Genomic DNA, 21,300 nt, shown 5'->3' with positions numbered 1-21,300 from the left:
TTGGATTATCTACAGCATGTGAAACAGTCATTTGTTAACAGTCTCTTAGCGAAACATCTTCTCCAGGGTTACATTTTTCACTGATCCGCCTCAAGTAGCCTTTTTTCCAAATGTTTGTGTTGTGTGCCATCTAGTGGTGCTGTTAAGATAGGGACTTGGGAATCACAGGTCCGAGGAGCGCTAGTTTACAGCATAATGAACCTCCGACCCAACTGTCCGCGGTCGAGATGCACCATGGGTAATGTAGGCGCCAGGCTTTGACGAGGAGGACAGACCTCTCCGATCATGTTGCATCGATTTTGATTGTTTTTTTGATAGTCTATTGTGAGTCATAATTTCGCTGCCCTGAGACTACAGAGAGTGTACACGTTGTAATATCTGTTGACATGTTTCAGATTATTGTTGTTCTTTATGTTTATATACCTTTGGATATATAGTTATATTGTACATAGTAGTTAAATGTTTATGTTTACCTCTGTTCTACTTTGTTGTCTTTAATGTCCTTGTTTTTATTTTTTTCTTGTTTATTCTATGTATGTACGTTGAGAGCAACGTGAAAACCGGAGTCAAATTCCTTGTATGCCTACGCATACATGGCCAATAAAGCTGATTCTGAATCAGATGGTGAAGTAAAGTGGATATTAATGCATTTTGTGGAGGGAACACAGATTCACTATTCACAATTTATCATCTCATCTCAGTGATGATATTCAGATACTTTACTTAAGTAAAGTACAAATGCAACAATGTAAAAGTACTCCATTACAAGTAAAAGTCCTGCTTTCAATGTGTACCCAAGTAAAACTAGTACCAGCAAAATGTTTAAAAGGAAATAGGCCTACACACATTATGCAGGTAAGATGGGCTTTCTGTCATGTATGTTTGCATTTCTAGTGCAAAGGCAGAGTGCAGGAAATGTGACCATTGTTTCACAAACAAAAGAAGCCAGAAAAGGAGGACAGAAATTCGTTTAAAAAATACTGAATCATTATATAAAGAAACACAAATATTTATGTAGTCAAGGATAAAATACACAGACACAGGACAGTGTAGAAAACAGTCAGTGCTTTTGACTCAGGTTACAGTATATACACATTGTTCCTGCAGTGATACGATCAGTAGCAACAGAAGAAAGATTAATACCCAGTTAACCAGCTAAACTTAAACAGAAACAAAAAAGTAAAACAGCCATCCAGTAGCATGGTGCCGATATTTGGTTAACATCTTATAACCGCTGAAAAAGCAACATTCTTATTTTCATGGCTTTGGAATACAGTGTGTGGTTATTTACATTAACTTGCTTTCTTCCTGGTTTAAGTCCAAACCATTCTGGCGGTGCAAACAAGGATCTATTAGTTTTGTGGCAGAAAAATGTCCTGCTGGAGTCGGGCAAACTACCCGGTGGATAAGAAGGGAGACAGTTCTTTCTCGTTCCAGGCTGCAGTTTCGTTTCTTTGCCTCTCGGTCCCTGTGTAGAGTCACAAAAAAGTTATAAAAACAGACAAATGAATACATTTGTAATCGTTATAGATGTGGTTATGGTTAATAAATCATTTTCTAATAATTTGTAGATCAGTTGTAAAAGAACAACTTTTGGGTAACCAGGTTGTAGAATATTTTTTTTGCTTTCTATTTGGGAATGATGACATTATAATATTCCTAATCTATTTAAATTATTCTCTTACTGTCTAAAAGCTATGTAAATAAAGATTTTAAAGTGTTCCTGTTTCACAAATGTTTGTAAACGATAATGTAAATGTTGACATGTTTTTCATAAATGGATCCAAATAAGTGTCCAAGTAAAAATGACGTTTTACAACCTGGCAATCCAACATGTGATATTGAAGGCCTAACTGATCAATAAAGCTTTAGTAAATAATGCATCAGTTAGTTGAGCCATAGTTACAGCTTATACACCTCTTCCTCATTATCTTGCATTATTACATTCTCTAAAATATTGTTAGTTTTTCAAATGAAAAATACAGACCCACATTTTTTTAAAATTAATTTTGCCATTGTAGTTACACTAACCCGTTATTAACTTCATGTCAAACCCAAAGGATGGATTGCTTTAATATCACCACTTTTAAAAAAATGTTATTAGCAACATGGAAAGATTAGTATCATAATTGTCATTATGTTAACTAGAGCTGAAACAGTTAGTCGGTTAATAGAGTAGTCCATCAACAGAAAATAATAATAATAATCATCAATTAATCACTTAAGTCATTTTTTTCAAGCAAAAAGGCAAACACTTTTCCGTGTTCCAGATTTGTTGATTTTCATTTCATTTTTATGACGGTGAAATGAAAATATTTTGGTTTTGGACAGCAAATTGAAGATGCTGCCTTGGGATATTGCAAATATTGATAAACACTTCATAGACTTAAGGATTAATTGATTAATTGTGAAAATAATCTGTCGATGGATCAATAGTGAAAGCAATCATTAGTTCCAACCCTAATGTTAACACATTGAAATCGTCCAGTACCTTTTCTCTTACAGAAACAGTGCGTTTTCCTGTCGGAAACAGTGAGGTGGATGATCAGTCAATTCACTTTCATCAACATGTTCATACAACAGACACAAACGTGTGCTCTGCTTACCACTCAAAGATGTAGAGTCCAGTCATTATCAGAATAGATGCAATGTCCACTGTAATCCATATTATTCGGTAAGTAAGAGGCGCCTGTAACACACAAACATGTGGTGTTTACTGCTGGCTACTGAAATAACCAGAAAGGGAAGTAAAGCACACGCTACCGTTCGTGCAGCTGTATGCGTTGCTCACCATGACCCCGTCGGGCCGCTCCATGTCTTTTAGCAGGTGGCAGGAGTTGGTGGTAACAGAACTGGCTCCGGCACACCACAGCAGAGAGAACAGCCAACGCTCGTTAACCACCCACATGTTCACCGTGACACTCTTATTAGGCCAATTGTTACTGTCAGATACAAACACAACGTCTGAAATGTAGACCTTTGTTGAGATTACAATGGTGAATGAAGACAGGAGTATATCTGAAGACAGAAATCTATGGAAAGCAGGACAGTAGATATGTGTGTATGCAGGTCTGTATCTGCATATGTAAATGTCTGTAAGTAGGTGCATGTATGCAAGTACATATATGTGCATGCAAATGTACATACTATGCTCCTATGGGTATTTTCTCTTTTCTTTTTTTCTTTTTTTTGCCGTAACGATTATCATGCTTTCCTTATTCGACTATTTTTGCATCGGTTTAAAAAAGATAATTAATAGAATAGAGTTTTTCTACTTGCATACATGGATGGACAGGGATGAGAAGATACATACACATATGCATACACCCACCCTGCCATCACAGGCATCATGATCCCTGACCAGACACACATTTATCCCACACAACATTTCATTATGACCAAATGCATGTGATCAAAAGGTGTAAGATTACATATGTTTATGTAAAAACAGTGCTAACCTGTGCTGCCCAGTGATTTGTCTTTTATGTAGTTCACTTTCTCAAAACATGCTGCTACACTGCATTTCATTTTTGTCATTCTTTAGTCATTTTTCATGGTTTGTTTGCTCATGCATGGAGCAGCACTCCTGGGTTGGAACCTTATTTCAATCTCACTCCCTGGAGGCCGATCCTGCACCTCTATAGTCAGCGCCAGCACTGTGTCTTAGCATGCCACACACACACATTTTTAATTAACACACTGCTGTGCATGCCCCCTGGCACTACCTATAGATATAACAGGTGTATTTAGTTTCATATTTATTACTTTACCTGATATTTTCTGTACTAAACGTGCTGTATTTCACATTCAGGTGGTTCCCCCCTTCTTTAAGCATAACACTTTCGTTGTCATAGACCTGGATGAAGTCTGGAGCAGTCTTATTTACATATTCCCTTTCTGCTGGAGGAAGCCAGAGGACCTGTAAAATAAAAAGAAACAACACCTTAACAAAATATGCCTTATCATGAGATATCTCAAATTTGATTAGAATGAAATAGAATCCGGCTTACCAGCTTTGGGTCAATGCCAGAATGCAAGATAGTTTTGACTGTGTCCACTGTGTCATTTTCCTGGTTGTTACTATACAGGTCAAAGATCACTGAGATGTTGTGCTGCTTGGCGAGGTTGAGGAGCTGAAGCAAGGAGGGAATGGTCTGATGTCTGGCTGTTTTCACCTCCTCTTTTGAGAGCTTGGACACTGAACGGAAAGGATCTGTCTAAAAAGCCAGACAACACTTCCTGTAACTGTGGCATGCTGCACGATATCACATAAATCTTTATGAGTGAGCGTGTGGACAAGTATGTGTCAAAGCCCAGCCCTCACCTTTAGGAACCATTCACCTGCATTCAGACTCTGTAATTCTTTCCAGGTCAGGTTGGCGCTGTGGCTGAAGTTTTCATTGGGAAACTTCTCTTTAACATTTGTCGTTCTCAGCAAGAACCCAGCGTTATTGTCATGCATTAAGAAGGGAACCCTGTCTTTACTGGGTTAGAAAAACAGGAAAAAAATGACATTTGTGAGGCAAAATCAATCCCATATTTAAAGGTGCATGAAGTAACATCTCTGTGGAGATTGAATTATAGAGAAGTAACTTCCCCTGTGAGGATGTTGACACTCAAAGTATTTGTTCCATGTCATGTACATTGACACGTGTCTGCAGAAATCACACCGTGTTCACTGACGGTCACGTACCTGAGCTGGACATCTGTCTCAAAGGCCGTCACGCCGCACGCGATGCTCCTGTTGAATGACATCATGGTGTTCTCCGGGGCCAGCTGAACACAGTGCGGACAGACGGGTGAGACAAACACACACACACACGACCCCACATACACCGTGTCATACTGAACTCATTGGTGACCCCAGAAGCACAGCAAACTAAGGAGGACAGAGCAGCACAGCATATGGGGCCCTCACATGAGTGTCTCTGTGTTTCTATGTTTTAGCTGGCTGCAAGACAAATTTCCCCTTGAGCACAATAAAGTATAAGTTGAAAAGCAAAGTTGAAAAGAATCACAACACAATGTGAGGTGGACCATGTGTACCTTGAGGGTGTTGTCAAGTAAAACAGGATGCTCACCATGGGTGCGCCGCGGTGACCAATGAGCTTTGGTTTTTCAGGCAATTCTTTCGCCTCTATCAGACAAGGAGACTGGATGCTCAGGGGACACAGGAAGATGGCTGCTGACAGCACTACAAATATACCTGCAATCAGGAACTTAGACCCTGGTGAGAACAAACGCCAAACGATAAGATAACTCTCTGTTCGCACTGCGGTGAGTCTGAACAGAGGGCCTGTGCAGAAGTTCCTTTATAAGTGCGAGTAAATAACCAGCATTGTTTGTACTGTGGTTGTATCATGAATGTATTTGTGTTCTTTTTCCCTTGCAGCTATTGACATATGAATAGTTCTGTACACTTAGTAAACAGCCATTTGTTAAAATACATATGTGATATCATGTTCAGCTGATTAAAGTGTGATTTTAAGCCAATGTGTGCTTTTTTCTGATGACGTACATTTTTTCTCAGCCATGTCGAAGCCCTGGAAGACAAACAAGCTCAGCAGGGTCAACGCTCCAACAGCACCGAACTGCAAGAAAGGAGCTGTGGCCTGCCAAGAGGGCGACACGCACATCAAATACACATCAGGTACACGGACAACTAAACAAAAAAACAAAACTGACATTTACTCTCTCAGCATCGCTCCCAAAAACATGTCAGCCCCTTGGCATGAGAGCCTCACTGTACCTGCAGTGAGAGAGGAACAGTCGGCCATTCTCGCTGCCACTTGAGGCAAAATCCTGTGACTCCGAAAGCGACGAATATCACGCCAAAAAATAAGAAGATCTGTGTAGAAAGAAAATACAAATATGACAACCTGTATAGATGATGCATATTTGGGGGGGGGGAGTTGGGTGGTTAAATGTTTACCTTGTGTAGCCAGTGTAAGTTGAGCGGCTCCCTTAAGGCCACTTGGACCAATGCAAAGAGCTGTAATGAACGGTATTAAATTATGAAATTGCAACGATGGCTTCCTACTATGTTTGAAGAATGATACTTCATTATCAACAAATTTATTTTTTCAGCTGCCATTATATCTGGTTATAAAGCACATAGTAAACAAAAAAATCTCATGTTTCTTATTTACCCAGACTTCTAAAAATCCATCCTCATGCCAGTAATTAACTAATATCCTGCAATCACTGCGTCCTTACCATAACATATTAACATCACAGTATCAACACTATATACTCACCAGCAGCAGAACACAGTAGCTGGTTAGCACTGCGGAAATAATGATCATCACCATGAACCAATTCACCCATCGTTTCAGTCGTGTGAAGCCCTCCCTGATAATAGAACAAAAGAGGGCAGCACAGGGTCAGCAGAATAAAGGTCACAAAAGGAAAAGGAGAAGAAAAGAAAGGTATCTGGGCTTTTGTGAGGGATCCAACAAGGCCTATTTGTCTGCATGTTTGTGATCACTCACCAGTTAACATCCTCTTGGTCATTAAACGTAACCATGCAGATGTACATCCAGCACAGGGAGAGCAGGGACACCAGAGTGACAACTGAGAACCAACAGCATGCATGCTAAAATGAAAAGGACTGGTGAAATAGTATTCATTTTATGATACTTAAAAGCGTTTGAGGGTTCAAATAATGCTCGAGATATTTTGTGTGCTGTGTGTGTGTCTGTGGATTCCAAAGGGAATTTGACCTGAGAAGACAATGGAACAATTCCAACATTTTTTGTTGGCTTTTTTAGCTGCACTGTGTTGTGAGAATGCACCACAAACAGCTCCTTTGCCATCAGCAACACACCTCTCCACCCTCTCATTTTTGTAAACGATTATAGGCCCCACCCACCCCCTTTATAATCCTGTTCCAGTTAAATCCAAAACAAGCCTGTTAGGGCCTGTGAGTTCACTTATTTTTCTTGGCAGACAATTTTCATCATCATCAATACTTAATTAATTTACTATGTTTTTCTTTTCTAAGAATATCTCATCAGCTTTCTCTAGACAAAGGTATCCAGTTTCATTTAAAATGCATTTAAAACCTGGGATTCGTTTAGAAAAACTGTTCATTGGCATTATTTTACAATTCTGAATTCAGTCCGGTGGAATGGTAATCCCTGATTACAGGGATTTGTAAAGGTTATGCTCAGTGGAAGTACAAGGAACCTGAAGACTGAAATAGATCTGAATTATTTCATAAACATCACACACCAACGTATAATATAGAGCTGTCTAATATAGAGGAAATTAGAACACCAAAGACGTATCTCCCTAATGGTCATATTTAGAATATATTTAGATTTGAAAACTTCAACACAAACACAAATGTCGCGGAAAATACTTACTTTTGTCTTAGGTATACTTGAGTGCTTCCAGTGGCAGCTGTATAAGCCCCTGCTGCAAACTCTGCAACAGCTATCGTCTTGACACATCACTTCTCCTCCTCAGTCACAGCGTAGGAAGTGCAGCTCCTGTTCAGTGCAACCTGGACACCTGATACAGCCTGAAGGACGGAGGGAGCCCTTTCTCTGGATGCCGAAGAGAGGCCCGACCTCGTTGATCCCGTTAAACCTGTGAAGTGTAGGAGGGGGAAAAAGACGACTGTGACAGAAAGCAAATGAGGGAGGGGGTATCAAGGCAATCCCTGCTCAGTAAGCCTCTCAATAGAGCCTGTGTGCAAAATGGGGTATCGCCACTGGCAGCACTTACAATGGCCAACACCATGGGGTATTGAGAGTATAGCGCACAGGCCGGCCTCAGAGTGACGTCACAGAATTGGAGCATTTGCAACACAAACACCCACAGTGGCAGGCACAGCCACGCACAGAGAGGGGGTGGAGGAAATAAACAGTCCATGAATAAAGAACAAACATTACTGACATGGTGAAGGATACTCTTTGGACGTAGATAGTGACTTCATAAATGTTTAGTTTAAAGTAGTTTAGATGAGAACCTCCATGTTGATATGTAGCCTGAGAATGGGGCAAAGCAAGATGCATGGAAAACATGTTTCGATCACCCCTTCCAGACATGGGACATGGAAATTAGCGCACATTATTTGTCAACACACCGAAGAGGCAGATTGAGCAATAACTGTTTCTATTGAAAAACACGTTTCATACGACCAACCGTTTGTTGTTTGACTAGATTTGACTTGAGGTTTTGCCAGCTACTGTCCCATTGATTGCTCAATTTTGTTCCCACAGTCAAAGCCTTCAAGGCAATAAGCAGCTCAAGCAGGTAAAGCTGAGATGAAACTTAAAAATCACATAACAGTCTTATGCTTTGTCTACTGTATAGAATAAAATCAACTTTTTTAACATTAAGTAATGCTTTTCTTAAAATAAATTAGGAGATTATCATCTAATGCGTGCATGTTTGCACAGGTCCACAGGTGTAAATGTCACTGATGTGAAACATAGGGCGCCTTGTTTCACAGCAATTATTCAAGGGAGTTTTACATCTCAGCAGAATGTTAAGTAATAACCGTAGTTTGTGACAGCCAGTGATCAGATAAATAATGAGAGGGAAATGGGAATGTCCCACTCACAACCAAAGAACAATTAAATACTTCTTCACAGTTGACTGCCTTACAACAGTTTCATTTTTTATGTCTTTGCAAAACACACGAGCTGGAAGAAATCACTGTTTATTTATTCAATCACACCTTAACTGTCACTTTCACTTACCAACATAACCACACCTAATGCATAAACACACTTACTACATGCTTCAAAGTTTAAGGATATAATTTAGTACAACGTATAACTACATCAAATGAAGGCACAGCGCGGGTACCTGCATTGTTCAGCAGATGAAACAATAACACAGAGACACACCTTGCCAATCCACTCTGCCACTTTTGTGTTATCACTTAACGCTGATTGGCAACTTTGACTGTAATTAGTGGGTGCGATAAAGACTGATGAGAGATTAAAGTGTCTGATCAAATATTCTTAGAATGATTGACGTTTATGCGAGGACAAACACATGGAGGAAACACCCATCACACCTCTCACTCTCCCTGATGCATACCGTCAACAAGGAAACATGCCGCTCTGCTGTGACTTTCGTTGTTACAGATACAGAAAGGGTTTTTCCTCCAACTTAAATTTTCAACTTCCGTCTTTGGTTTGCAATCCAGGAAAAAATTCACACACAACTGACTGAGTCAATTACAGTAGTTAAAAAATGTTTTTTTCTATCAATCAATCTATCTATTCCATCTATCTATCTATCTATCTGCAGTATCCAACAAAACGAACGAGACCATGAATCACACTGTGTTGTTAAATTCCTCTGTACTCACTCGGTAGGAAAACCACTCCGTTAGCCTCCACTCTACTTGTCTGGCATCCTTTCCACTTCAGTGTGAGTCCGTGAGCTGAATGTGAATGGTCCCACATGAATGGGTGAAGGGATGAAGGGGTGTAGCCCAAACAGAGAGGGAGGATACAAACAATTCAACTCAGGTAGTCTTTAGAGAGAAACTTGTAGTTTAAAGGAAAAAAAACTGAACGTGTACACTGACAGTTCCTCTGCAACAAGTAGTCAAGAGAAGTATCTCTCCAGACGTATAGTCTACATAAGATACTTCGGCTCCTCAGGGTCACTTTTAACAAATCCCATGTTCATGGCCAGATTGAGAAGACCTGGGTTGATTTACCAAGTTGATAACCACCAATGTAGGACTGCTTAATGTCATCACGGTCGTTAGGGTTTGTTAAGTCAGATAACTGAAAGATATCCTGGGTATGTTGAACTCTTTTCGTAGTACAGGCGTTGGATTACTCAAAATAATCCGCAGACCTTGTTGTGAGTAGTTTCGTGCAGGAACCATTTTCTTTCAACCAAAATTCCGACATGAAACTGCTCACAACAAGGTCTACGGATTATCTTGAGTAATCGGGTTATGATTTCTAGTAAGAGACATTGCTGTTTTTCAAAAAGTATTTTTTGACGCTTTGAGCAACACAACCAGAATGCCATAGTCTCATTATGTTGGCGAGAAGGCAGACGTCTCTACGACCGATATCTCCCTTACCAGGCAACTCACACCAAAAAGATCTAGATTAATAAATAACAATACAGCTAAGAGAAGAAATGTATATTTTTGATTTTGGGGTGAACTGCTCCTTTAAACCCCCTCACACACCTGCATTGTAGATGATAAGTAACTAAGTAGGCATTTACTGTACTTAAGTACACTTTTGAGGAATTCACAAGCCCAGCAGTAGCCTGTTGAAATTAGCCCCATTGCTTCAGTGCAACATCAAAGTGATGCATCGTATAATATATTCCATTCCACATAATGAGCACCTTTACTTTGGGTACTTAAAGTATATTTTGATGCTAATACTTTTGTACTTTTACTTACGTTAAATTGTTAATGCAGGCCCTAACTTGCATCATAATGTATTGCTACTTTTATTGAAGTAGAAGATCTGACTGCTTGTTCCAACACAACATTTAAGTCCTATATATAACATAGACATAATATATACATTGATTATAGTAGTAGTTAAACCAGAAACTTGTGGAGATATTAAACATGCTTGATAAAGCTTCAACACAGTGAACAGCATGTCTGATTTACTTTTGCATTGCGTGCAGCAGTGCAGACTTGTCACACCAATCGGTCGGCACTTAATAACCGCATGACATTATAACAACACTGTAACTGAAAGAATAATAACTGCAGGAATATGAGACTTTGAGATACTGTGTTACAAGTAAAAGTCATGCATTCAGAAGTATTAGCATAAAAAATACTTAAAGTACCAAAAGTAAAAGTACTTATTATGCAGAATATTCCATTTCAGCATAATGTAATAACGTATAATGTTTACATCAGTTAAATGTTGCAGCTGGTAAAGGTGGGGCTAATTTCAACTACTTACGCTGCAAGGTTGTGAATATTCCTCTTTTATCTATTCTTTTCTTTTCATAGTCTTTGAAAAGAAAAAGACATGACTGTGTTAAATTCCAGTGAATGCTGGACTGCGTGTGGGAGTGACTCCTCCGTGCCAGCAGGTGGCGGTAGTGCACTGGATAGCACAGTCATCGTTATAATACACTAATGGAAAAGTGCTTGCTGCTAGCCGTCAGACTGGCAGGTGAGATACTTTGTTGTTTCATGGCTGTCACTCTGCTTTCATTCCCCTCCAGAGGTTACGCGCTGTGTTCGTCTGTGTAGTCCAAATGATGGTAAACAGTGACTGTTGGTTAAATATGATTTGTGATGAAGAGAGCAGCAGCGTTTCGAAGTTAGCCAGTAAGCTAGCTTTAGCTTTAGCTAGCATCTCGTTTGCATATTGCAGTGTGAAATGATCCACTGTCGGCTAAAGCACGAAAAACCTCATTTTATCTCTATCGTCTGATACAAATGTGCATCTATACAACGTTTATTTCAGGATTTGTGTAATTATCAGCAGGGTTAGTCTTTGGAAACTGTGTTTTTTAGTAACTTTGTAAGTATTCGACAATATGTGATCTGAATGTAACTTATATTGTTGTGTTTGGTCTCTTTACTCGTTTTTATGCTGCAGTTTTATAAACATAAAGCACATGTACATATTGTATTATAACAAGTGGTACATTACGTTTTAAGGAAGAGCTTTTCATAACAATGTACATTTTTGTCTTTAGGTGTTTTTATAAACGATGGATCAGAAGATTCCTTATGATGACTACCAGCTCCCTGTGGTATTCCTGCCTTCATATGAGAACCCACCAGCGTGGATAGCCCCACAGGAGGTATGACACATATCAGTGTGTGGAACTGAGCATGTTCAGAGCAGGTTATTAGATTTCTCTTAATACATCAAGACATGTAAGAAGAATCGAGCTCACAGGGCCATCATGGATATCATGTTGTTGTTGTGCTTTGTCAGCTTTTCTGTTTCTTTGTAACATTGTAGCGGGTTCATCACCCGGACTACAACAATGAGCTCACCCAGTTCCTGCCTCGTACCGTCGTATTGAAGAAACCTCCAGGAGCACAGCTGGGCTTCAACATCCGGGGGGGCAAAGCGTCACAGTTGGGAATCTTTATATCCAAGGTGTGTGTGCGTGTGTGTGCGCGTGTGTGTGTGTGTAGCCCTGGCATTCATGCTTGTGGCGCTGCTGACTAATTGTTCCCACATTGTGATTTCTGATTTGTGTGTATTGTGCTGGCAGGTGGTCCCAGACTCGGATGCCCACAGAGCCGGTCTGCAAGAGGGAGACCAGGTTCTTTCTGTGAATGAGGTTGATTTCCAAGACATAGAGCACTCAAGAGTAAGAGCAGTGATATTGATCAACACATTATTATACAGTTTCTACTACATCTTCAGTGCAGTCGGAACAAGTTGTCTGTGTGAAATGGAACTTTATTTTAGAACGTGCCAGTTACATATTTCAATGTAAATATTTATAAAATGCCTCAATAAGTTCAGCCCAATGTTACACATTTTGCCCCAACTGTTTTTTATATAGGTAATAGCTTTTTTTATTATATTGCATTAAGTTCATTCCTTCTTCCTCTTCAGGCTGTAGAGATTCTGAAGACTGCGCGAGAGATACTGATGAAGGTTCGCTTCTTTCCTTACAGTAAGTCTTACTCTGCAAAATCATATCAAGTGAAAATGACGACAATCTCTCACTCACGTCAACAGATACTGTACTGCACTCTTACTTTGTCTTTTGATGGCCAAATCAGTATTTTGTGACCATAAATAACAGATGAATTCATGTACAGTTATTAATGTTTGACTTAAATTGTGTATTTCTTGACTGATCATTATTTAAAATACAGCCCTGCTTTGTTTACAATAAGTTATTGATACAAACAAACCTTTAAAAAGCATCAGAAAACAAAAGCAGTTAAGATTGACTCGTCTGTGGTTACTATTTCAGTTTCTCTAAATCACTTTCTCGAAGCATCCTCAACACATGCAAAAAAAAAAGAGGGAGATTAAACTAATTAAAAAAATGTATATTGTGATCTGAGAAATGTACTAAAGCGACTGAGAACACTGTGAGATGAGTTAAGATCAGTAGAACTTAACTCAGTTTGATAGCGTGATGGCAGATTCCAATCCAACTTTTAAATCTGTGACATGAATTGTGCCTTTTATCATCCTCCAGTATGCCCGTATTACAGTACATGCTTTATCAACAAGACTGTAAAAAGAGAGAAAAGCTTTAAGAACATTTCAGCTTCTGGGGGACCAAACCTCAAGGAAAATGAAGCTTGTCAGCACTTAGCTGCCATCATGCTACAGTACCTGCATACTGTGGCTGAGATAACCACCTGGCTGATCTCACTGCATGTCTTCAACAACAATAAAAGGCTTTTAGTCACTGAATTACATCGTACTGGTCGGATGACAGACAACATTATTGTGTGTTTTCTTCTATCAGACTACCAAAGGCAGAAGGAGAGGACTGTACATTAGGTGGCAGCAGAGAGAGAGAGAGAGAGAGGGTGTGTGTGTGCGCGGGCGGGCGGGCGGGGATCTACGTCACTGCTCGTCATCGCCCTCCTACAGACTCTGGCCTCCATTCTGTCTCCGCTTCAAGATGACTGACGTATGACTAACAGCTTCATTCAAAGTCCTCCACGTAGGGACAATATATACTCTGTCACCTGAGCGCTCCCTGATCTACTGTGATACGTGGTGATTTCTACTCTATCAGGATGTATTCACAGGAAGATACGGTACAAGCAGAAGCTTAATAGACATTTCACACTATAAATGATGGAACTGATACATATTTTTCTCGTCGAGCATAACATTCATAGACATTTGCTTTTCCTAAAGCCCTATAATTCTTGTTTCTACTGTAGTCTTAGACATGTATATTTAGATCGAGTACAGAGTAGCACTTGTGTGTACTGTACACATCTGCCTCTATGACAAAGATATGAAGTGGACACACATGCTCAGTTGCGTGTTTATTAGGTACACCTACCGAAAACTAATAGATCAGCCTGGCTATAAATCCTACAGTCATGAACTGTTTGATGGAATCGTTTAAACTCAACATCCACTTACTAGCTTTTCCTGGAGCTTTCCAAAACATGATTCCAATGTTTTATTTTTTTATGCGTCTTATATTGACAAACTGAGTGTGTGTGTACATGTAAATTAAATGTGCATATGACTTGGACTTCAGTACGCACTGACTCACATGACACAGCAGGGCCTTATGTATTTTAGGAGGAAACGATGGTGCAAGACTTCTGGTAAATATCACTGATCCTAATATCACTGTGAATATACTGTACATCCAGTTTTTAAATATTTAACAGTTTGTAATTGTTTGACTATTAAGTTGTGTAACTATTGTTCGGTGACTGCTATTGTTACTTAAATACTGTGGAATGTTTGCTCATGTTTCATCCGTGTTCATTTCACATAACCCGCTTCTGGGCTGAATAGTTTAAATCACTTTAATGTATGAACTTTATATTTGAGTTGCCAAACTGTTGACAACACAGTCTCATTCTTTACACTGCTACATTCAGAAGAGAAATTACTTTCGGTTTTCCATCTAATAACTTTTTTCAGCAGCACATTGACATGGTACAAAGAAATAAACGTCTTGAACCGTGGGAATCTTTTCTTTGTACTTAGAGCCTGAACCAGCTAAAAATGGACCGGTTTAAGTAGCCAAACTTGTTCCACGTTGTAGTTTGGTTTCTCCTGAGACTAGATTGTCATCTTAAGAGGAACGCAGACAATGACCGTAATTACGTTCACCTTGTCAGTTTTGTTTTTTTGAAGTTAAGACCGTGGAACATTCCACATCAAACATCTTAAGAAGAAAAAAAACCTAACCAGCTCAGCCTGCAAGGCTTCATTCCAGGGTCTTTCCTCCATCATCACGTCAGCAGACTACAGAAACTTCAAATAAATACATTAAATAAAATATATCCTTTATGGTCAACAGTCATATTCAACTAACAAAATTCTAACGAGCTATAATACATCGTAACCAGATTTTCATTCTTGGAGATCAACCGATCTGCTCTTGCCAATGCAAGTCTAGCGTCTGTATAACTTAGAATAAGAATGACATAAAAACCTTCGATTGCACAACATCTGAAATAAATACAATGAACCTTCAAACTGTCTCTGCATTAAACGACGAACAAAGAAACATAGTAACTCACTAATTATGACTAAAGACAATTAATGGTTACTAAAAACGAGCTCTTCCAAAAAAGAAAAAAAAAAGGATCATTAGCAAATGTGACAGTGAATTGTTTTTGTTTTGCATTTAGCTTAAAAACTTCCTTAAACATATTCAAGGCCGACGCCCAGAGTGGCTGCACAAACCCCGAACAGGTCAACATGTTAAGAATGTTTTAACTGCAAAACAGCCATTAAAATGTGATTTAACAGAATCAAAAATCACTCCGATGCAGAAAAATAACTAACTTCACTTCACTCTACTCTCACCACCGACAGTAACGAGTCAAATCTTCATTCACGGTCACTTGTAAAGGCAAAGTGGACGACCACGCTTCATTTAAAAATGCGTTCGCGTGTATTTCACATAGCTGTAACTCAAAAAGGCTCGAGATAGGACCCGTTGTAAATGTAGTTAACTACGACACACTCAAACCCTCACACCTACAAGTCCGTACAATTCTTTTTTTTTTCCTTTTTGTTTTTAAGCTCGTCGGCAAACACTGGAGAGATGTTTAGCTTACTTTAACATGGACTGAGGTCCACGGCAATTTGATCTGTGCTCGTTTCCGTCTGCTAAAGCGGCTGTAAACACTTCATGCTCATCCCAAAAGGCACACTGATGTGGATCAATATTCAAGAGCATTCGGGCAACATCACAGAGAGTCGGAGGTCTCAAGTCATATTAAATTTGTCCTCCGATGTCACCCTCTTCCAACTACCCCCCCCCCAGTCACGATTTAGCTGCCGTCCTCGCTGTCCTGAGTGGCCACCTTGGAACTCTCATCCACGTTTTCTAGCGAGTCGGCTCTCTGTATGGACAATTTGCTGGGGTCCATCATGGGCAGGGTGTTCTGCTCCGGGTACAGCCAGGGCTTCTGGTCGGGAGAGTTCTGCTGTTTCCACTCGGTGTAGTTCTGTCCCGCCTTGTGTACACACTTCAACACCTGGAGGGAGAGCGGAGACCACAATCACAGAGCTGCAGCGCGACAATGAGGGTCAATACCACACCTTCCTTCTCAGTCAACAGAGCGGAAGATAAGGCGGCTCACACAATACTGAGTTACAGATTATGTGGCAAGCAGATACACAAGTGGACCTATTTACAGCTCTGAAAAATTATTACCTTAATGGTGAAGTCGTATTTTGAACCATGGCTATCTTGCCTTTGCCATTACAGGGACATACGTTCTTGACTTCAACCGGATGTCAAACAGAACTGCACGTATGGTTTGCGTCACAAATCTGCAGCTAACGAAATTGCTGCTTTGATTGTGAATTAGGCAAAATTCTGCTTTTGTAGCATTGATATTAAGATATATATTCATTAGAGCCCTGAGAGGCCTCGCCCCAAGTTATCTTTCAGATCTCTTATAACTCCTGGAGGTCTCCTCCCGCACCCTGAGATCCTCGACTGTGTTGCTCCTTGTTGTGCAAATGTCCAGATTCATACACGAAGGTGACAGGGCTCCTACAATGCTGAAAGACCAGGACCGCAAACTCTGTCTCTTCTTCTTAAATCCTACTTCTTTTAGAATTGCCTTTCTGTGACTTTTTAGTTTGTTTATTCTTTGTGTTTCTATAGTATTATTATCATCATCGTTTTGTCTGCTGTGGAGACTGTAAGTTGATGCTCTTTACTGTTTAACTGTCTACAGTATGAGCTGCTCCGTCAGTTTGAATCTGTAGGTCACTTTCTATTCTTATGTCTGCCCTCAGTAGGTCTCTGATCTATAGCTGAAGCAATTTAATCAGCAACTATTCCGACAATATATTAATCATTTTAGGAGTTTTATAAGTAAAATGGACAGGTTTAGCCTTATATGGTTTAGTCTATAGAAATGACTTGCACAGAAAGTCGATGTTTATTTTTTAGTAAAAGTCTCTCAACGGCAGCTTTATACACTTTGGTCTAAATATGATCAATCTGCGGAGGATATGAAGCCTGGAGAACAAGTTCTGCACAGAGAGCGAGAGACCAACAGCTCCAGTCGAGATATTCTTTTGTCAGCAGCCTAACCAGGACAGGCCCTTAAATTGTGTTTCTATAGTTACCATTGTCCTTAAAAACACAATGAACCCTCACTCCTTTATGGACACACACACACACACACACCTATTAAATCACCTCATGGACACACGCCCGCACAGTGATATAGGTCATGTATTTCTAACATGACAGTGCTGCAGTGTTGACTGGATATTATCAAAACTTGTGTGTGTGTGTTGCGTGACTTACCTGCGGAGCGAAAACTTGAGAAGCTTGTTTTACCACCCACTTGGGAAGAGAACCTGGAAGAAAAAGAGACACAACTTTTTAAAACAAACTGCTCTAAAAATGTTTGGCAGGAGTTCTGAAGTTTAAAATAAGTACAGTAGGAGTGTCGGTTGTGGTCGTACCTTTGGGGTCGGCTTGTGAAAGGTATATGAAAGTGCAGCTGTTCGGTCCTGTGGGCTTGATCAAATATCCAGTGATGATGGAGATGGCCCTCACCAGATCACTGCGAGGAGGGTATTTCTGTAATGAATTTAATTATTTTTAATAAGAACCTATTTTAACTACAGACAACTCCGTAGAAAAAAACATCCAATGCACACAAAACATTAGGTCAATAGGTGTCAGAGAGTTGTAGAAATGGCACGTTTAAAGACAGTGGGAGAGTGTGGAGGAGGTGGCGTACCGGGTGTTTGACTGAGAAGTTAATGATGATGTACTCGTCCTCCATCACCTGCCACGAACGCAGAGATACCACATCTCTGTTCTTTATGGGTTTTGTACAAAGCCCTGCAGGAAGAAAAAAAAAAAAAGGGAAGAGAAAAATCTGGTTATATTGCGTTCCTTCATGTACTACTTCTCCGTACACAACCGTAGGCTCAACAAGTGCACCCTTGTTATGACAATAAATACACCTGTTGGACAAGAGGGCGCTTTGGTCTTTGTCCCCGAGGGCTTCAGCAGCTTACGAACGAGTCAACAGAAGAAACAGATTCAGATGAATTTGAAATAGAAGTTTAAGAAGGAGACGGCACTACGATGCACTGAAGGAAAAACAAATCTAGTCAGAGTATGCAAATATGGACAGAAGTGATTGCTGACAGGGAAGCAATGGTGGCATTGTTCATATTTCCCAGTAGCTCAGAATAAAGAACATGACTCTGACACCAAGATTCTGCCAGAGGAAATCAGATCGACCGAGTCAGTGATCGCCTTTAAGTCCCTTCTTAAAAACATGTGTGTGTGTGTGTGTGTATATATACTCCTGATTTTAGTTGTAAATGTCCTTTAAACTGAGTTTTAATTCCTTTCATGTTTTCTTTTCCTATTCTTCCTCTTTGTACACCATATTCTTCTTTATACATCAACATTTGCTTCATGTTTTCTTTTAAACTGATGATTTATGACTTGACTGTTTTATTCTGCTGCATTTGTAATGTAGACTTTGAAAAGTGCATTATAAATAAAATTTTAAAAAAAAAGATTATTATGAAATAAAAACATCCAGAACTTCGTCTTAAAACAAATAAATAGCAGCACAGATTTTAAACCATGAACTCTCTCGGAATAGCACTATTCTTCCATGTAAAAATATCAAACTCTAAACATGCACTTTCCCTTTTCAGCGTGTTTATGTCTTGCGCGCAGCAGGTTGAACCTGGTTAGTTTTGGGCCACTTACAGAGACACAAGCACGCAGAGGAGAGAGTGATCCGGTTGAACAGAGAGAGAGAGAGAGAGAGAGAGAGAGAGAGGAACTCACATGAGTAGTAGCCCACATCAGCATTAGCAGAGAGCCGGGCAATGTCGTAACTTTCCACCATGGCGGGGTCCCACGTCTTACGGTACGCGCCATCGTGGAGGACGTCGTACATGGAGGCAGCGGATACATCGTTGATTGTCATTTGACACTAAAAACACACATACATGCAAGTGTTAAAGAAGCAACAGGGCATTGCCAAGTTCGCGGTAGGAAACCCGGAGACAAGCATGACATCCTGATATTTCTAAATGTTGGTGTCAAAGTGGACTTACCTTGATCTTGTGGACTTTAGGGCCGTTGTTTCCTTTATTTGCAGGAGAGTTTTCGACCCACACCTGCATCCCATTCTTATTGTACTTGTTGGACCAATTGTCCGTTGATAAACACTGCTTCCTGAAGTCCGCAAAAGCCGTCTCATCGGGTAAAATAGACATATTTCAGCAAAAAAATAAAAATAAACTTTGCTTTTAAACAAATCTTTCCTCCAAAAAAGAAACCTGACACACAACAGTTCGGCGCGTTTGACCTCGTCGACTCTCGGAGAGTTTTCTGCGGCTCTGTGCCTCCTGCGAGCCGAATATATGCGAGCTGGTCACCACTCCAGTTCAGCAGGATTTTCTTCTGTGTCCTAAATTCCTGAGTCATACCTCTAGATATCCCTCTGACGTCACAGCCCCTTCCGGAATCCAGGTGTGCTACGCAGGTATCGTAAAGTAAAAAAGGCAAAGTCACTTTTTTGTTTTTTTACATTGTCATACCGCTACAGCAGGGCAGCGTTGCTATCAGAGTAAAATAAATAAAGCAGTTCATAAAAAAAAGAGCAGTGTTGTGTTTAGTTGATACACAAAAGGCCACGGACAGTAGGCTGAACACTGTGGGAGTGGGTGGGTGCGAATTGCTCAGTGTTGATGATTACAGAGAATCATCACGACTGTAAATGTTAAACAATAAAAATACACGAACAAAAAACAAACACATGGGTGAAATAATAAATCAAGCTTGAAGGTGTCATCATGACGGGGTCTACAATTAGTTTAATCATCTGTTTGGTTCAACTTTTACAAATACCTTCCTCAAACATAAATGGTATTTAGAGATACGTGGCTGTTTTTCTGAAATACTAATACTAGTGGTGGAATGTAACTATTTACATTTTAAGTTACTTTGTACTCCTACTTCACTACATTTCAGAGGCAAATTTTTAACATTATACCTTTATAAGTTTAGTTACTAGTTAGTTCACAGCTCCATATTTTTAATACAACATATAGAATATGATATATCATAGATTAAGTCACACAGCAGAATTTAAAGTAGTTAAAATGAGCTCCACCTTTACCAGCTTCAAAGTGATGTACACATTGAGGAATCAATAGTTACAATCCAGTCATTAAAAACTATTATTCTGAAATGAGCCATTCTGCATGATAAATACTCTTACTTTTGCCACTTTAGTCATATTTTGATGTTAATACAAAAGTAAAAAAAAGTACTGCATGACTTTTAAGAGATCTTCGTGTATGAATATTGGAAAGTAGATTAATGAAACCCCAGTTAAGACATTCGTTGTTTTTTTCCCACATGCTTTCAATGTCTTTTGGGCAAAGATGTCCATGAAGAAAGTAGCAGGTGTGTGTGTGTGTGCTGCAATCTCACGTTCCTACCTCGCCACACCTTCCTGTTGTTACACTGCATGCCTCTGATGTGTTACCCAATAGAGTAGTTTCAGTCTACTTTAGTGACCTGCGACACAACAGGTTTCTCACATTCAACTGACGTGCTGCATAGTTTCGCTTATGGACTGTATGTACAGAGCATGAATGTTTGTGGATCCACAGCATTGGAAATGAGAGAATCAGGAATGTGCTTCAGAAAAAAAAAGAAAAGAGGATCACAGATGTTACATTTCGGTGAAATATCTTTATTTTATTCCATGTGATAGGCCTACACTTGTTTCATTAACTCTCCTTTTTATACATCACATAGAAATAGAACATTATTCACACAAACGTTGCTAAACACGAGTAGACAGCATATTTCAAATGGACAGACACGATTCAGAATAGCACAAAGCTGAGTATTTAGTCAGTGACAAGTAGTAGAAGAGCTGCTCATGTTAAAATGGCCGTTTGATGTAATCGATTACATGTTTTTAATCCATTTTAAAACGCAGACATTTCAAAACAAGCTACAGCAAATGAACAGTGTCTTTTGTTGTGCCATGTGTTAGTTGGTTTGTGTTAAACTGTGTGTGTGTGTGTGTGTGTGTCTGGAGACAGTGCAGCCTTTACGTTTGACTGTAAACTAAGCTACTGTCTACACACACGCACACACACACACACA

General features: G+C 39.7%; 3 protein-coding genes across 7 annotated transcripts; 1 reads left to right on the top strand and 2 right to left on the bottom strand.

The window, feature by feature from the left end:
- Window positions 1-993: 993 nt before the first annotated feature.
- On the bottom strand, window positions 994-9,404 carry gdpd2 (glycerophosphodiester phosphodiesterase domain containing 2). 4 transcript variants are annotated; one of them, XM_031862912.1, is made up of 16 exons: window positions 9,332-9,404; window positions 7,368-7,593; window positions 6,492-6,595; window positions 6,258-6,351; window positions 5,933-5,992; window positions 5,750-5,848; window positions 5,519-5,612; window positions 5,082-5,227; window positions 4,694-4,776; window positions 4,325-4,484; window positions 4,011-4,217; window positions 3,771-3,919; window positions 2,792-2,942; window positions 2,607-2,689; window positions 2,492-2,520; window positions 1,305-1,468 (listed from the first exon to the last, which is right to left on the bottom strand). In XM_031862912.1, the coding sequence occupies exons 2-16, from the start codon at window positions 7,452-7,454 to the stop codon at window positions 1,395-1,397; spliced, it is 1,620 nt and encodes a 539-aa protein (XP_031718772.1). In that variant the 5' UTR covers window positions 7,455-7,593; window positions 9,332-9,404; the 3' UTR covers window positions 1,305-1,394. The 4 variants fall into 4 exon arrangements, with proteins under 4 accessions (XP_031718770.1, XP_031718771.1, XP_031718773.1 ...); XM_031862910.1 differs by lacking the exon at window positions 2,492-2,520 and having other exon boundaries at window positions 994-1,468; XM_031862911.1 differs by lacking the exons at window positions 2,492-2,520; window positions 9,332-9,404 and adding an exon at window positions 9,058-9,299 and having other exon boundaries at window positions 994-1,468.
- Window positions 9,405-11,054: 1,650 nt separating this feature from the next.
- Window positions 11,055-14,620, top strand: pdzd11 (PDZ domain containing 11). Of its 2 annotated transcripts, none has more exons than XM_031862845.1 (6): window positions 11,055-11,138; window positions 11,671-11,778; window positions 11,943-12,083; window positions 12,202-12,300; window positions 12,552-12,612; window positions 13,426-14,620. In XM_031862845.1, the coding sequence occupies exons 2-6, from the start codon at window positions 11,686-11,688 to the stop codon at window positions 13,458-13,460; spliced, it is 429 nt and encodes a 142-aa protein (XP_031718705.1). In that variant the 5' UTR covers window positions 11,055-11,138; window positions 11,671-11,685; the 3' UTR covers window positions 13,461-14,620. The 2 variants fall into 2 exon arrangements, with proteins under 2 accessions (XP_031718705.1, XP_031718707.1); XM_031862847.1 differs by lacking the exon at window positions 11,055-11,138 and adding an exon at window positions 11,143-11,229.
- Window positions 14,621-14,740: 120 nt separating this feature from the next.
- stard14 (START domain containing 14) lies at window positions 14,741-19,587 on the bottom strand. Its single transcript, XM_031862844.1, has 6 exons — window positions 19,230-19,587; window positions 18,958-19,105; window positions 17,882-17,985; window positions 17,601-17,718; window positions 17,440-17,492; window positions 14,741-16,147 (listed from the first exon to the last, which is right to left on the bottom strand). The coding sequence occupies exons 1-6, from the start codon at window positions 19,389-19,391 to the stop codon at window positions 15,941-15,943; spliced, it is 792 nt and encodes a 263-aa protein (XP_031718704.1). The 5' UTR covers window positions 19,392-19,587; the 3' UTR covers window positions 14,741-15,940.
- Between the last annotated feature and the right edge of the window lie 1,713 nt (window positions 19,588-21,300).

This window comes from Anarrhichthys ocellatus, unplaced genomic scaffold, assembly GCF_004355925.1.
Source record: "Anarrhichthys ocellatus isolate YVR2014 unplaced genomic scaffold, GSC_Weel_1.0 scaffold27, whole genome shotgun sequence".
In the NCBI taxonomy this organism is placed as follows: Eukaryota; Metazoa; Chordata; class Actinopteri; order Perciformes; family Anarhichadidae; genus Anarrhichthys; species Anarrhichthys ocellatus.
The sequence above is the reverse complement of the archived record's forward strand: the minus strand, read 5'-3'. Positions and strand labels throughout refer to the sequence as shown.

Bases quoted from the DNA above. Each gene is read 5' to 3' on its own strand.
- gdpd2 (XM_031862910.1), bottom strand. From the start codon at position 7,454: ATGTGTCAAGACGATAGCTGTTGCAGAGTTTGCAGCAGGGGCTTATAC. The intron at 5,993-6,257 runs GTGAGTATATAG...CGTTCATTACAG, and splicing joins GCTACTGTGTTCTGCTGCTG to CTCTTTGCATTGGTCCAAGT. The intron at 4,485-4,693 runs GTACGTGACCGT...TTTCTAACCCAG, and splicing joins GAGACAGATGTCCAGCTCAG to TAAAGACAGGGTTCCCTTCT.
- pdzd11 (XM_031862845.1), top strand. From the start codon at position 11,686: ATGGATCAGAAGATTCCTTATGATGACTACCAGCTCCCTGTGGTATTC. The intron at 11,779-11,942 runs GTATGACACATA...GTAACATTGTAG, and splicing joins CGTGGATAGCCCCACAGGAG to CGGGTTCATCACCCGGACTA. The intron at 12,084-12,201 runs GTGTGTGTGCGT...TTGTGCTGGCAG, and splicing joins TGGGAATCTTTATATCCAAG to GTGGTCCCAGACTCGGATGC.
- stard14 (XM_031862844.1), bottom strand. From the start codon at position 19,391: ATGTCTATTTTACCCGATGAGACGGCTTTTGCGGACTTCAGGAAGCAG. The intron at 19,106-19,229 runs GTAAGTCCACTT...GTGTGTTTTTAG, and splicing joins CTAAAGTCCACAAGATCAAG to TGTCAAATGACAATCAACGA. The intron at 16,148-17,439 runs GTAAGTCACGCA...CTCTCCCTCCAG, and splicing joins CTCAAGTTTTCGCTCCGCAG to GTGTTGAAGTGTGTACACAA.